The sequence below is a fragment of the Poecilia formosa genome, unplaced genomic scaffold (assembly GCF_000485575.1).
Source record: "Poecilia formosa unplaced genomic scaffold, Poecilia_formosa-5.1.2 Scaffold2296, whole genome shotgun sequence".
NCBI lineage: Eukaryota > Metazoa > Chordata > Actinopteri > Cyprinodontiformes > Poeciliidae > Poecilia > Poecilia formosa.
This window is the reverse complement of record NW_006802235.1, coordinates 1-15453: the sequence shown is the minus strand read 5'-3', so window position 1 is coordinate 15453 and position 15453 is coordinate 1. Positions and strand designations below refer to the sequence as shown.

The 15453-nt window shown below is 39.2% G+C and overlaps 2 protein-coding genes across 3 annotated transcripts; both read left to right on the top strand.

Annotated features, from left to right (window-relative positions):
* Window positions 1-88: 88 nt before the first annotated feature.
* LOC103133139 (SH3 domain-binding protein 2-like) lies at window positions 89-2949 on the top strand. The gene is made up of 5 exons (XM_007544913.2): window positions 89-1019; window positions 1132-1187; window positions 1423-1498; window positions 2004-2063; window positions 2152-2949. Exons 1-5 carry the CDS (start codon window positions 861-863, stop codon window positions 2287-2289), a joined length of 489 nt encoding a protein of 162 aa, XP_007544975.1. The 5' UTR covers window positions 89-860; the 3' UTR covers window positions 2290-2949.
* A 2527-nt stretch (window positions 2950-5476) lies between these two features.
* Window positions 5477-14911, top strand: LOC103133138 (very low-density lipoprotein receptor-like). 2 transcript variants are annotated; one of them, XM_007544911.2, is made up of 6 exons: window positions 5477-5986; window positions 7843-7899; window positions 9616-9735; window positions 10725-10847; window positions 12024-12146; window positions 14523-14911. In XM_007544911.2, exons 1-6 carry the CDS (start codon window positions 5914-5916, stop codon window positions 14762-14764), a joined length of 738 nt encoding a protein of 245 aa, XP_007544973.1. In that variant the 5' UTR covers window positions 5477-5913; the 3' UTR covers window positions 14765-14911. The 2 variants fall into 2 exon arrangements, with proteins under 2 accessions (XP_007544973.1, XP_007544974.1); XM_007544912.2 differs by lacking the exon at window positions 7843-7899 and having other exon boundaries at window positions 5478-5986.
* The last annotated feature ends 542 nt before the right edge of the window (window positions 14912-15453 follow it).

Sequence of the window (15453 nt, the reverse complement as noted above, 5' to 3'; positions counted from 1 at the left end):
CCTCCTCAGTTTTCTAATGAGTCGGTCACTTGATTCAGGTGTGTTGGAACAAGGACACATCTGAAAGTTTCAGGACTGAATTTGGAGACATTTGGTCTAAAAGCTGAGACCCCAACATGTCAGTGTCTCCAGCAGTGACCCAGCTGTGAACTACAGATGTTTTTACTGTCCTTTTCGTCCTCCTGTCTCTCTGGCGTCCAGATTCCTCGTCCAGTTTGGTTGTAAAAGTTCCAGTTAAACCAGTTGTGTCCACAGTTCAAGTTTATTTCTACTTTAACAGAAATGTTAAGTAAAAGACAACAAATTGTTCTTTTACTAGCCTTTAGTAAGTCATGCCCCAAACACCCAGTGACCTTTCACCCAGAAACACTTGGACCCGTCTGTTATATTTGGATAAACACATCGAAGGCTTTGGGAGAAAATTCTCATATTTGCTGCTGGATATGAACAGAAAAAAATTATAGATCAACAAAATGGAAAATAATTGCCCATAAAAAGTGAAATAATTGTAAACATTAAACTAAGCATTATACTAATGTCCTTTTTATGAAAATATAACTTGTTTAATTTATTGTGGTGCCAGTAGGGATAAAGAATTCACCATAATATTTTTAAATGGAGAGAAAAAGCTAATTTTGGAAACGGGGATTATTTTAGGATTATTTTTGGCCTTTGCAAAATCTTTGACTCTGCTCACTTTAACAGTTTTATTCCTGCCACTGGCTCCTTTATTAGGAATTTCTTATAATTTTCTGACTTTATTCTTGTATTTTTTGTCTAATACTTCATTGTAAAGATTTTCCATGTTTCTGACTGTTAGGATAGATAAATATGTGAGTTCAGGCAGGAAATCTGTGTGAATGAGGTGGATCTGCTTCTCTAACGAGTGTTTTCTTGTCAGAAGAGCATCTCCAGATGGGCAGAGTTTCCGTTCGCTGGGAGAGGAGATTCCTGCTGATATCAGGAAGAAACCAAAGTCATCCAAACACGGACACGACTCCGATGACGACTACGAGAACGTAAGCAACCTGCAGATAAAACTGAGCAACTTTTGGGCCTTTAGTCTCAGTTTTGTGACAATTTTTATATATTTTTATGTATTTTTTATTAAAGTGTTGTTTCTATATGCAGGTGCAGCTGCCAGAGTCAGTTTTCATCGATTCAACTGAAACCATCTTTGTAGAAAAGTACGACACGTTTTAATACTTTACACATTAAAAACGCTTTTAAACCGAAACCTACAGACACTTTTCTGAACTTTTACTGCCCCCTGGTGGCAAAACCCAACATTTCTCCTCTTATTTCTTCAGTTATTTTTATTTTTCTCAGCTTTTGACACTCGTACAACCTTGTAGATGTTTTCATTCTGCATTTAGTCTCTTAATAATAATAAAAACCATGTGTCGATGTTTTCCTCTACAGGCTTTTTAAAGAGTGCTGTGCTAATCCGCCGGACGGACTCTACGGCATCAGAAAATCAGGAACCAAAACCGCAAAGGTAAAATAAATAAAACACCAAGCATCTTTTAAAATCTACTTAATTTAATTTTATATTGTGTTTTCTTTAAGTACAGAAATCCTAATATCAGACCACACATGGTTTACTCTTTGTTTAGTTTTTCTCATTTTTCAGTGTTTTAAAATTATTTGTCAAGATTTCAAGATGCATTTCTCAAATATTGATTCAAGTAAAGCCTGGATATTAAATAACATTACAAAAATATGTTTCATATCTAAGTTAGTGATCTTAATTAATATTTTTAAGATGATTTCATGTGAAGGTTTTTGTCTTTTTCTCATTTTTACATGATAAATGCTTCACTTTGAGGCTGATTTGGGGAGAGAACATCTTTTCTGAAGGTGTTGAAGGTTTTTTTAAAGACCTCATTTGATAGTTTAATGCCTTATCTTATAACAAAAAGTGAAGATTGAAGGTTTAAGTAGCCAGAAGTGAAATAAAATCAGAAAATGCCTGATTAGAGTATATTTTTTATGTTTTTCAGGTGCTGGTGGTTTGGGATGTCGCTATAAACAAGGCCAGAAACTACAGGCTGTTTGAAGAGGTAAGGAACCCAGCAGCGCCCCCTGCTGTGTTATAATGACTCTATGTTTGAAATAACTCGTCAACATCTCGTTTTTGTCTGCTGACAGAATGACAGCATATTTCTGGAGAGCGACCTGACCTTCCCCAACCTGGCGGCGCTGGTTGAACACTACTACAGCCATCCTCTTCCTCACCACGGCTCGCTGTGCCTGCAGAAGCCTTACGCCAAAGTCCTGAGCTCCTGAGACCAAACATGCAGCTGGAGACGCGTCTTCAAACAGATTCAAAACAAACTGAGCTCAAAATCACCCAGAAGAGGAGGAAAAACCGGCTGGAAATCAGAACAGTTTGATGGTTGTGACGCATTTTGGCCACCAGGAGGCGACAAATGACAACATAAAGCAACAGATTCCGGAAATACAGCCTACATGCATAAACATATCACTCAATATAACTATAAATATTTATTTCTGTATCATTTTTCTAAGTAATTTCAGAAGTTAAAGCCTATGATGAGTATTTCTGTGTAAATATGGCTGCGTCACATGAAACACAATGACTTTAAACAAGCCAAACGGACAAAATTAAAAGCTAAAAGTCGGATCCTGAACCTTCCCTGACACAAGAGAACAGGAGCTTACAACTTGCATTTCAGTTGGAAATACAGGGAAAACATCAACAGAGGAGGGAAACCTCGTTTTCAAATTAGCAGTGCGACCAAACTGGGACTGATTGTCTGTTTTTGTGTTTTTTGTCAAAACGAGCTTTTTAAAATGTGTACATTCATTATACTGTGTAGCTTTTGTCCATATTTATATGTAAATATGTAAAAGCATGACTGTAAATATGTAAATGTGAAGTTTTTTTTACAAAAATATATACTGAGAATGTATAAACAATTGCATAAAAAATTGTTTTTTATCTTTATTTTGTGCATCTGCATACAGAAACTTCAGAATTTGGTATTTTTGGATGATAAAGTTGAGCAACACAAGACAACACACTAAAAAAGTTAAAAGTTATAATAAGTCAGTCAAATGTGTTAAATATCTGAAAAGATTTGTTTGACTTTAGTTTTATGTCATCAAAGAAAGATAGTTTTCTAGACATGTAGGGTGTGAAAATTCATATCAACAGAATTTCATAAAAGTTATACCCATATCCTGATGCTGCCACCACCATACTTCACCTTAGAGATGCTACAATGATGAGCAGCATCTGGTGTGGAATAATTATTCTTAATTGTTTGAATCTTTTTGAATACAACAAACTTAGGATTTACCTAAATTTCACAAAATCAGAGTTTTTATTATAAAAAATGTTTTTGTTTCTTTGACTTGATGATTTTGGTTTAGGTGGCAAAAGTTTTGGACCTCACTGATATAAATTACCATTTATTAAATGATATACCAAAAAAAGATTAATTAGAAATCTTAGTAAAAGTTTGTGTTTTTACAGTGTGTTTGGTATTAAAGAAGTAAAATACGAACTAAGAGAGAAATAGATGCTTTGAAAACGACAAATATAAGAAAATCAAAGACGTTGCAGGCGTAGTAAGCCTGATTTGTGCTTTTACGTTTGAAGTTAATCTGTTTTTTACATTCATTTGTTGAATGTTAACGCCTACCAACAAACAAAAACAGTCAATAAACCAAAGAATAAAATAAACTAAATGTGTGAATCTTTCCATTCTGTGTAAACATTAGTTTTCCCTCCACTGCTGATCCAACCAGAGGAAGTGAAATCTGCTTTTTAAATTAAAGGCATGTGAAAACGCTTCCTGGATCCAGATTATTAGTCGGTTTATGAGGTTTGTGTGTTTTTGAGGGAAGTAAAAGGGAATCTGGGACGGAGCGAGCCTCGGGGTGCATCAGCAGCCGTCAGGCCTCAGTGAAGATGAAGTTTAATCCTCTGATAAAAAGCGTGAGTGTGTGTGGAAGCTGGCAGCTCAGAGTCCTGAGGACACACCGCAGGCTCGCTGATCAAACCGCAGGGAAACAGCTTCAGACACACAGCAGAGGGAAACGGCAACAGTCGGGTTCGGTTCAAAGATTCTGTCACTCCGTTTGAGAAATTTGATAAAATGACTGAGAAAAACATGAGAAAAATACACAATATTACAATATTTTCTTCATTTTTTTCTGATTTAAGGTGATAAAATAAACCAACTGTATCTTTTCTTACTGAAATAAGCTCCAAAAATAATTTGAAACATTAATCAACTTGCAGTTGATAAAAATGCAATAGCTTAAGAGAAGAAATTTAGAAGAAAACAAAGTCATAATTGAAGGCAATTATCAGGTAATTACAGTAAGTGGCCACAGAGGGCGCTGTTCAGCAGAATGTAGAGTTTCAATCAGTTAAAACCCATTTGAAATAAAAATCACTGAAGCTTCTACTCAACTTTATTGAGTTAATCAGTCAATTATGGACCTTTTAATTACAAATAAATTAGCATTTTAGTTATTTAACTCATCATAAGAGAAAAGAAATGGGAGTTCATACTTTCACCATGTTATTCATTAATTTACAAAAGTCACAGTTTCGGGGTAAATATTTAGTTTGAAGCTAAATGTTTGAGTTCAAAGTTAGAAGCTAAATAATTAGCTTCAGACTAAAAACTTAGAAGCAAAACATTTATTTAGCTAAGCTTTTTTTAAGCATCACTAATATTTAGCCAGCAAGTTAAATATTTAATTAGAAGATAAATATTGATCTAACATAGAACTACATTTAGTAAACATTAAGTTAATATTAAGCTTAAGAAGCTATATATTTAGTTTGAAGCTAAATAATCATTAGTTTTAAAATATATGGCTGTCTAGCCAAATATTTCGCTAAATGTTTAGCTTAAATCTAAATATTTATCTCAGAGCTTTGAATATTTAGCTACATGTTTTAATCTGTTAGCTTAAAGCTAGATATTTAGTTTGGAGCTAAATAGTTAACTTGCACACAAAATACTTAGGTTGGAGTTAAATATTTACTTTATAAACTAAATATTTATAAATATTTGCTAACAAAATATAGCTTCAGACTAAATATTTAGCTTGCTAATTAAATATTATAATTGGTCGCATGACGTGTAAATTAATGGCTAACATGGTGATAATACTACTTTGAAAAATGAATCCCGATTTTATTCTCAGTTAAATAACCCAAATTATTACTGTTAATTGTTGACAGTGTTACAAACGGTACTCCATAGGAGTGTTAATTAGTGTAATTGAACCAGTTTTTTTTTTCTTAAAAAGCTTATTATTTACTTGTTATATATAATTATGTAAAAAGTGTCGTTCTTTTTAATGTTCTGTTTGACATTAAAAAGTCAGATTTCCTAAATTGGATCAAGCTGGTTGTGATTTCTGCGGTATTAATTAATTAATTAATTTGTTCGGGTAGTAAAGGGTTAACAATCTGCAGCAGACGCACTGAAGGAGGAGAACCCCCTCCACGGCTCTGTGCAGCCCTGATAACCACCCGGTACCGGTCCGGTACCGCTAACCGCTTAAAAAAATGGATTTTAAACGGACTGGGCGGAACTGGAATCATCCCGGAACGCTATAAAAGGGCGCGTGGGCTCTACGGTTGTTGTGTTTTTCTCCATTCGTCTTCTCCCGGTGCGCACGCAGTCCTCCTCAGCCGCGCGTGCCACCTCCGGACTATAAAAGCTGCCCGCTCCGCTCCACAGCTCCTGCGTGTGCTCGCGCCTGTTTTGGATGTGTGTTTTCAGCCAGCGCGTGGACCGACCGGCAGAACCATAAGGAAAAGCAGGAGCAGGCCAGCGCGAGCCAGGAGAAGGCAGGCAGCTCGCGGGCGCCCAGCTCAGCTAGCAGCAGCGACCGAACGGTGACTCCTCCGAACCAGAGATGGTCACGTCCGCACCACGGATCCCCCTCCTGCTGCTGCTAATGTGGCTCCAGCACTGCGGTACCGTCCACGGTAAGAGCCCGCTGCGGTTCCCCGGTTTGTCCGGTTAAACGCTCCGGTGTTCGGGGTGGTTAAGCTAACATTAACCGAGCTGTACACCTGCCTCCGGGCTGCACCTTCATGCACTTGTTAGCCGTCTAATTAGCAAACAAACCACATTCTTCGACCTTAGTCGGTCAGCATTTGTAAGTTTATTTCATTTCTAATGAATTCTCACTCTGGTTTAAAGAGCATAATCGCCAAAAACAAAGATTTAAACCCTTAATTTGGTTGCTCCGCACCTAAACCTCTTTGCGTCAGTGTCTTGTGATTTCTCCTCAGCCATCATCACCAACCCCCTCAGCTCTGTGACGTTCCTAATTTATTTATTTATTCTTTAAGTGAAAGCCGACATGGGGGCCGAGAAAGGAGCGAACTGCGGATTAACATCTTGGATTAAAACTGGGAATAGTTTGGAGCTCCGGAGGGGGGGGGGTGATTTAGGCCAATCACCGGCCGCAGGGGATCCCAATGGCGGCTAATTACCTGCTGAGTGGCCAGGTGCAGGTTGGACATAAACGAGCAAAACTTCTCATTTAAGCCAGAAAATCGGGTAAAACATTTAATATAGACTCGAACCAATATAGTGTTAATATAGCTATTAAATTATGATTTTATATGGATAATCTCCCACAGTTGTCAGGAAACTGGAGATGTAATGGCTGTTTTTAATTAAAATGTTTGAATTTTGCCTCCAAATGGGGAGTTGGTTTCATTTTTATTGTTGCTGTAAAGATTTTTTCATATAAATATTTCTGTAGTTTTATATTAAATCTATATTCAAATTGTTTTATTTGGCAGATTTTCTGTTAAATAAGACATTAAGATTTGTACTCAGATTTTGACTAGTATTCTGTTGGGTTTTGTATATTGTCAAGTTTTCTTTAAAATAACTTATTAGGCAGGTTATATAGAGTAGATTTTTGTCTCCCCTGAGATTTTTTCTGTACATTTTATTTATTATGCTGGCTTTATACATTTATCTCAAGCTTTTCTTTTTCTTGTGGGTGTATTTTAGAATTTTTTTTTCATATTTTCTAAAATGTTAGGAATGGTTTCCTTCAATTACATGGTGCATTAAAGGCCTGGGTTTACAAAGCTGATTGTTAGCTGGTATAATTTGAACCACGTTTTTTGTCATGGAGTCTTTAATATCTTGTTTGACGTCTGAGGAAATGCATTTTTCCTCCTGATTTGCTCCGATCCCCACCTCCAGCCTCGGTCGGCTCCACGGGGCCTGATAAGAGCCTCGTTCCCCAAAACGAGCTGCCATCGCTCTGAGATTCAGACTGTTTGACCAAAATGCCATGCAGATTAGTGAGACGAGAGCAGAAGCAGGCTGGCCTGATTAAATGGATGTTTTATGTTTTTTCTTCTCTCCCTCCATGGTTGCTGTGATGCTGAGTGAGACCCAGATCCTGGGCTGTGGGGCGTCGGAGTGTGGGGGTTCTTAGTGGGCGGAGTGGTGGAGAGCAGCATGCTGCAGCCGTTTGTTACTGGGGAGAACTGCATTACCATGACCTCCAGTGTGACAGCATTTATATGGAGCACAATAATGTTCTATTTTTAATGGAGATTTGATGCAGCTCAACGCCTGTCGGCTTCAAATGGTGCATGAAGACTGGGTGTCATTTTAGAGCTCAGATTTACTATTGGTGTCTCTGTAATGATCCATTTCTTTTTAGGGAAGGTTGAATTAAGAGTCAAAATGCTTTAAAAATAAAGTGCAAATACTTGTTAAAGTGTCTAATTTGTTGCTGAAATGAACCTTAGAGGTGTTGGCTGGTCACATTCCTCCAGTCTCTTGTTTTTGGGTTTTTTGCCTTTAGGTGTCGGTTCTTTAAAATCAGGAGTGACTGCAGAGAAGGAAGCGCTGCTTCAGGCAGGTGCGTCTGACTGCTGAGGCGTTGATCAGAGGGTGATGTGAACAGTTTTCCTGGCAGCTAGTCGATGGGCTGGTGCAGCAGCTCCATGGGGAGAAAACCTGAAGGAACAAAAGCTGCAGAATCCACAGTCTGACTCTGCTTTTTGTTTACTGCTGTACCTCTGACATGGACTTCATTAAATATATTAACGGTTTCAAGTCTGTTTGCAGGCTTGTGAATAAAACGTGCAATATTCAAAGCTCTTGTGACCTGATTTTGATATTTCAGGTCTAAACATGTGGTGGTTAAAGAGGGAAGGATTTTAAGGAGTTTGTTGAATATTTGTCAAAGTAGGAAACTTGTGGTTTTGGTTTTATTAATGAAATAAGATCTCATTACAGGAAAGTGTCAACATTTCTTGGTAATTTCTGCTGAAGGTCACAAATTTGAGTCTGGAAAAGTGGAAGCTTGAAATGAGTGTTTTGAGGCTCGCCTTGCAGGATCTCAATTTGCTTAGTCAGCATTTAATGTACGTCAGCATTTAGACTCTGTGGTGAGTCACAACTTTTCCTTCAGGCAGTTGTTTGGCCAGCCTGGCTGGGCTGTAACTTTAAATAAGTTTAGAACCAAAGGCGTCGCTGGGCGGGTTCATGACTGTAGATGTTAAAGCTACAGGAACATCAGCAGGAGGAGTTTTGATACTTTGAAGGGAAATTTTGTTTTGGTTGTTTCTGTTTTTGGATTCCAGTTTTCATACTTTTTATGAATTTGGAGTTGGTCACATTTGTTAAATATGGTGATAAAACCTTTACCAATTTATTAACCTTTTCCTGTTCTATTAATAGTCAGGTTATCTAAAAAATAAGTGACAATTTTGAAAGTCCAACTTGCCTACAGATGGTGTCCAGACTATTCAACTGCTGGGGGAAAAAATAAACTAAATTAGTTTAATTTTCTAAATAAGTTTACTTTTCTGTTTCCTTTTTCTGCTGCTTGAATACCAAATATGTAGAACCTGAGTCCATGTTAAATGACCAGCCTGGCATTCATAATAGATCTTAAAGTTTTTATTTTTTAAACCATGTTGTATCTTAACAGCTAAATGTTTTTTCTATCTGGGTCGTGGTCCGCTCCACGCTGAGACCCAAAGCTGTTCCGGTTCCGAGCCGATCCGGGTTCCTGACCCACTTTCAGTTTTCCATCATGGCTGCGTTTCTCGTCTGCTCCTTCTGGGGTGAATGTTTGATTTAAACGGGCAGGAGCGCTCCATTTCCCCACCTGGACGGCTGCAGCGTGGCGCCAGCCTCAAGGTCGGGGTTATTTTAGGAACATGTTCCGATGTCAGCTGCAGCAAACGGGCCGCAGCGCCGACCTTCAGGCTGGAAACGCTGGTTCCATTCCTGTTGGAACAGGAAGTGACATAAAGTGCTTCTGTTTAAATTATTGAACCTGCAGCTGGAGCAAACGACAGAAACGCTTTACCTCAGGATTAACCGTTCCTTCAGGACGACTCAAGTTGGATCTGATTTCAAAATAAAATGCACTAAACCATAAAAGTTAAATGTTTGGTCAATAAATGAATATTTTTCATGAGGTTTGATAATACGATTAGAACCTACTAAAGTGAATTATGTTAAAACTCCTTCTGCAGTTATGAAGTTGGGATAAATGGAGCAAAATAACTGAGACCCGTTAAGTTTCATGAAGTTCTAACTTTCACCTCGTTTGTCTCTTCAGGTACGAAGACGGAATGTGAAGCCAACCAGTTCCAGTGTGGAAACGGCCGCTGCATCCCGTCTGTTTGGCAATGTGACAGTGATGAGGATTGCACCGACGGCAGCGACGAGAGATCCTGTGGTGAGAACGACCCGCTTTACAGAACGTGAAACTGATCAGATGTCTGGATCAGTGGAGTTTATTAGTTTAGCACATTTCAGCAACAAGGCAGTTCAACGTAAAAATAGTTGTAAAAACAGTCAACACACAGAATGGGCTTTACTTCACAAGACTTTTTCCTTCCACTCAACTTTCCACTTGAATTCAGCACTGATCAGCCCATTTCTCCTTTTTTGACTTGTTTAACATGCCAATGGAACAGAAGTTTATTCACATTTAGATAAATATCTAACATGTTTATCTTGTGTATAAATTTGCTTTGACTAGGCCTGTAGTTCTGTCTCAACTGCTCTGGTTTTTCTGCAACGTTTCTGTGCGGATCAGTTTGAAGCAAATCAGAAAGATGCATGAAGTTGTGAAAGCTGCTGCATATTGATGTCAAACCGCTTCAATAAATCAGAGCTAATCTGATTCTGAACCAGGAAGGCGACGGTTTGAGAACCTGAAGGAAGGAAAAGCACAGCGGAGCTAAATCTGGATCCAATGTGTTCAACTATCTGGGTCATTCAATAAAACACAGCAAGGAAAGAGGAGGGGGATGGGAAGATTTAATCCTTTATGAACAGGAAATGATGACATCATGTGATTTGAACTTTTAAATGTTTTTCAACAAAAATCAAACAAGTTTTCACAAAGCATTAAATATGCAGGGAAACGGGATGAGAGGGAAACATGCTGGTTTCACATGGCAACATTGAGCCGGGAACATCTTAGACTTTAATGATAAAACATCTGGAGATTTTAAACTTTCTACTCCACATCCTGCAGGAAGTGGGATACAAATCAACCAAAATCACTGAGATTTTGACTCCTTTCTTTTCTCAGCCTCAGTTAAACACCAGATGATCCAAACTAAAGATGCAGGACTAGTTTCTGATGGTTTAATAAAACCCAAACTAAACCAGATTCCACTGCAGCATCTTAATTTAAATCCTTCTGATTCTGTGTAGTTCAGAAGACGTGTGCCGATGCAGACTTCGTGTGCCGCAGCGGTCAGTGCATCCCGAAGCGCTGGCACTGCGACGGAGAGCCGGACTGCGAGGACGGATCCGATGAGAGCGTAGAAATCTGCCGTAAGTTTTCCCACAATGCAGCTTGTTCAGAAGTTTGATGTTTCAGTCGGCAAAGAAGTTTATTAAACTCTGAAGCTGTGGGGAAAGTTGATCCTGCCAGTGAAATGTATGAAGTTTTTTTTTTTTTTCTTGGCTTCATTTTAATCAGAAATAAAGGATAAGTTCTTGCTCTGTTTGGATCAGTTTCCTGCTGATCCAGTTCTGCTCTGTCATGTTTGGTGCTGCAGCTGTTTGTCCCTGTTGGCTGTGAAGGTCATGACCGGGTCGTCTTCAGGTCATGTTCAGCCATCAGAGCTGCTGCTGCGTCCTGCTGATGTCTGACCAGCTGTCGGCTTCAGATCAGCAGCTGAAAGTGTCTGGTTTTAATTTTAACCTGCTGACTCCTCCACATTCCTGATTCCTCTTCCTGCAGCAGTTAAACGTTGCTTTATGCTTATTTCAATGAAGTTGCTTTTTTCTTGTTTTGCTCTCCAACGTTAAAAGTTTAACTTGAGGATCAAATTTAAAGCTGAACTTTCTCAGAAATGATTCTTACAAGAATGTGATGTTTACTGACAAACATTTTATAATTTCCCCTGTTTATGTTCAGATCTTCTGCCTCTGGCTTCTTCTGCTGCAGATTGACTGTCGCATAAACAACGTAAAAGTTTAATAAAATGCAACATTAAGCTTTGAAAACTATTGGATATGATTAAATGGGACAATCTCCTTTAGCTCCATAGATGCCTGATTTAATTACTTCATGTAAAGAAGTATTAAAACTTTGTTTTGACCGACTTGGTTCTGTTTCCTTGTTTTTATCTAGTTACTGTAACGATGCTTTTCTGAACCTGCACAGAAAAAGAACCAGAGTTTTTACCAGCTTTCATTAAAGGAGACGAAGCGGGCCGCTCCACTGCAGGTTCTGATAACTTCCAGTTAGAGCTCATCTTATCTATAGTTATTCCCCAAAACATTTTCATTCTTGATGCTGCATATTATCAGGAAAGTAGATGAATGTCTGATTAAAGCTGCAATTCTTTTAGCATTTCCGTAGTTCTGTGATGCTTCACATCGTATCAGACCAAATATTGATTCTTGGTTTGTCATGTTCCTGTAACGTTGTCTTGCCTTGGCGCTGCGTTTCTTTGTGGTCTGTTCTGGTCGCTGACCTCAGCGTGTCGTTTCTGTCTGCAGACATGAGGACGTGTCGCGTTAACGAGTTCAGCTGCGGCCCGGGAACCACGCTTTGCATCCCCATCTTCTGGAAATGTGACGGAGAGAAGGACTGCGACAAAGGAGAGGATGAAGTCAGCTGTGGTGGGTGGAAGCTGCTTTCCTCAACGCCCCAGTAATTATTTGACCTTTGAATCAGTCGTTTCCCTGTAAGCTGAACGTCTGGCAGCTGCAATCAGCAGCAACGTGTCGACTTTTAGGTGATTTATGATCCAGATGCTGCAGGAAAACCTGAAGATGAGGCATTCAGAGCAGTTCAGCGTTTTCTCCTGGGATTGAACAAAATGTCTGAAGTGCTTTAGATTCACATTCAATCAATACTTCATATTGATTGAGACACTTGTTCTTTGTAACTTCAGCTGTATTTATTTTTTAATGTTGGCTCCAGTGGCCTTTAGCAGGTGTAAGACAGGAAATCAGGCTGTGAGCGAAGGGAAGACATGAGGCATCGATCGGGACGGAGTGACGCTTCACATGTCGCCAAGTCTTTAAGAGGAAAAACTTCGCTAGATTGTTTTTAGTCATTAGAGCAGGGGGTGTCGAAAATCTTTGGTTTGGGACAAATCAAGGTCCTAAATGCTTTAAAGGGCCGGTTGTGCCAGAATGTGTTAAAATACCAATGGATTCTTAAAATTAAATATTACTGACCATCTTTTCAGTCCCTCCTGGATTTTGATACTTTTTCCCCTCCAAGTAAGGCCAAGGCAGCTACTTGGTACAAGTAGACAATTTTTTAGAAATCTACAATAAACTTTACTGGCTCAAAATTTTGAGGATTTGATTTTGTTTTCACAATAATTCTCAGTGGAGGGACTAGTTGATTTGGCAGTGAACGGATAAAAACTGCATTGACTTGATGACATAATATTTAAGCAAACTTGGTGTAAAGTCTAGAATCTAGAGGCTTTTCTTTCCATAAGCAAACAGCAGTTTTAATTTGTTCCGAGTGTCTTAGACGCTCTTGCATGTGTCTTGTAAAATAAATGCATTTCATAAATGACGCAAACAGCGGCCATTTTGAAATGCAAAATTTGGTCTCTTAAGCTTTGTGGGGTTTGTGTTCCCAGTTTCTCACTTCAGAGGTCATTCCAGTTGACTTTTGACTAGGAAGTCAGAATTTCAGTTTGGCAGACCTGTTTCTGTCTCGATGAAGGCAGATGCTTTTTCCCTGTGCTCCCTCCCTGCCCTGCTTGCTCCGTTTTTCTTTTTCTATATTTTTGGAACCTGTCTTTGCACATCATCCAAATCCACAAATTATGGATCTGGTCAACTGATCATATTTTGACGAAGTTTGGGCCTCTTGTCCTGCAGGGACACATCTGGTGGGATTCATCCTGGATTTATTCATAACAGGATTTCTGCTGTTTGTAGCTTGTGGATTCCTGGATTTTCGACAAATTTGACGGACTTGGTCGAACTAGCAAACACTCAGACTGTTGGTGTGGACAGAGACGAGGACTCAAACTCACTAACGGGATGGAATCGATCTTGGAGAAATTGCTAGTTTCAGCTCAGTGGAAAAACCAAACTAATTTGGATGATTGAGAACTGAAATGTATCGGAAAGACTTGAGGGAAGATTGAAATGTATAATCTTCCCAACCTAAGACATTCTATATCTGAACTGGCTTTCCCCGTGTGGCCTTGGAAGGGCTGCATATCTCTAATCTCCGTGAAGATATGTAAACATCACACTCCTCCCTCCTGTTTCTGTGGAGCTGAACGCTCCTACAGACATCATTCCTCTGACGCCTATCGGACTATGCCAAGGGCCACAGCCACTTGGCTCCATGGCCCTTTGACATCACCACCTTCACTCATGTCTTTGTCTGAATGTTGCCATTTGCCCTAATGTGTCCTTTCCTCTTCGTTTTAGGTGGAGTACTCCCTATTTAACCCAGAAAAGGATTATTTTTAGTTACAGAAACTGGAGGACGCACTATTTAGATCAATATACAGCCCAGAAATGGAATCAGCTTAGTTTTACATTTAACCCAGAAAAGGGTTTAGATTAGCCTCTTTAGCTTATGTTATCAAACTGTAGAGTACTCACTATTTAGATGCAGAGACCAGAAGCCCAGAGGAAAATTCTGGATCAACATTTAGACACTTTTCAGACTCCTGTTCTCACAACCCATGTATTCCATAAACTCCATGAAAATCTTTGTCTTGATGTGAAAGTTAGGAGTCTGAATTGTTTTTGTCACATAGTGAGAAACATTCTGCTTCCAGTGGTTTGGGTTTATTTATTGATGAAGCATTGAGGAAAACACCAGATGTCTCAGCAGACGCTCCTGGATTCCCTGGAGCTCAGCCTGATCAGCTGGTATTGATTATGGGATGCTGAGCTGCAGAAACCTGGTTGGCTCGGTTCACAACTGCAGTTTCTGCCTCAGTGGATGTGGATCAGAGTTCCTGCAGTTAGAATCAGAACCTGAAGTAAACCCTCTGACTCCTCCAGGTAACGTCACCTGCGCTCTGAACGAGTTCACCTGCGCCAGCGGCCGCTGCATCTCCAAGAACTTTGTGTGCAACGGCGAGGACGACTGCGGCGACGGCTCAGACGAGGTGGACTGCGCGCCGTCGTCCTGCGCTCCCAACGAGTTCCAGTGTGGGAACGCTTCCTGCATCCCGGCCAACTGGGTCTGTGACGACGACGTCGACTGTCAGGTGAGAGGAAACGAAGAGGAGAATCAGGTCTGAGGACTGAACGGCCATTTTCTACTGGTGATGCGTTTTAGGGATTTACAGGTGGAGTTCAGGTCAGAATTAAAATACTTTAATTCTCTAAGAACTTTTGTTTGATAGGAAAAGAGATGGTTGTGTCAAATATAAGAAACTATTTGAAACAAATAATTCTGCCACAGAATGGTGCTTTTTAAAATCTTAAAAATTGCATGTGGAAAATGTCTGTCCTTAATCACACATTCAATCAAACTAGAGGGATAAGAAGCTGCAAAGTCTTTTTTAAAAAAGCAATTGTTTTATACCAAATTCAATTTCCAACTTTGTTTTTCCTCTAGCAAAATTAAAAGACAAATGCATAAAATAAAGTTGCTCATTTCAATAATTACGAGTTGAGATGAACAGAAGCTGGAAAACAAGCTGACGTCTCTCTGGAGACCTGAAGAGGGTGTTGGTGTGAAAAATCCAGATTTGTCTAATCTGCATGTAAACAATAAAAAACTGAACTTGCTAAATTTTTACTGTGCAAAAATCAGAAAATTTAATGCACACCAACTTATCTGCAAATGTCATGTTGTGGAAAAACACAATTCAATCCAGAAAACTGCATATTATGAAATGTGCAACTACAACCTTCATTAATGCACATCTATACATTCAATCATAATTAGAAAAACCAAAAACTTTCTGATTGTTGCTGAAATATT

Coding starts and splice junctions, on each gene's coding strand:
- LOC103133139 (XM_007544913.2), top strand. CDS start 861: ATGAGGTGGATCTGCTTCTCTAACGAGTGTTTTCTTGTCAGAAGAGCA. Junction 1,188..1,422: donor GAAACCATCTTTGTAGAAAA/GTACGACACGTT, acceptor TTTCCTCTACAG/GCTTTTTAAAGAGTGCTGTG. Junction 1,499..2,003: donor CAGGAACCAAAACCGCAAAG/GTAAAATAAATA, acceptor TATGTTTTTCAG/GTGCTGGTGGTTTGGGATGT.
- LOC103133138 (XM_007544911.2), top strand. CDS start 5,914: ATGGTCACGTCCGCACCACGGATCCCCCTCCTGCTGCTGCTAATGTGG. Junction 9,736..10,724: donor CAGCGACGAGAGATCCTGTG/GTGAGAACGACC, acceptor GATTCTGTGTAG/TTCAGAAGACGTGTGCCGAT. Junction 12,147..14,522: donor AGAGGATGAAGTCAGCTGTG/GTGGGTGGAAGC, acceptor TGACTCCTCCAG/GTAACGTCACCTGCGCTCTG.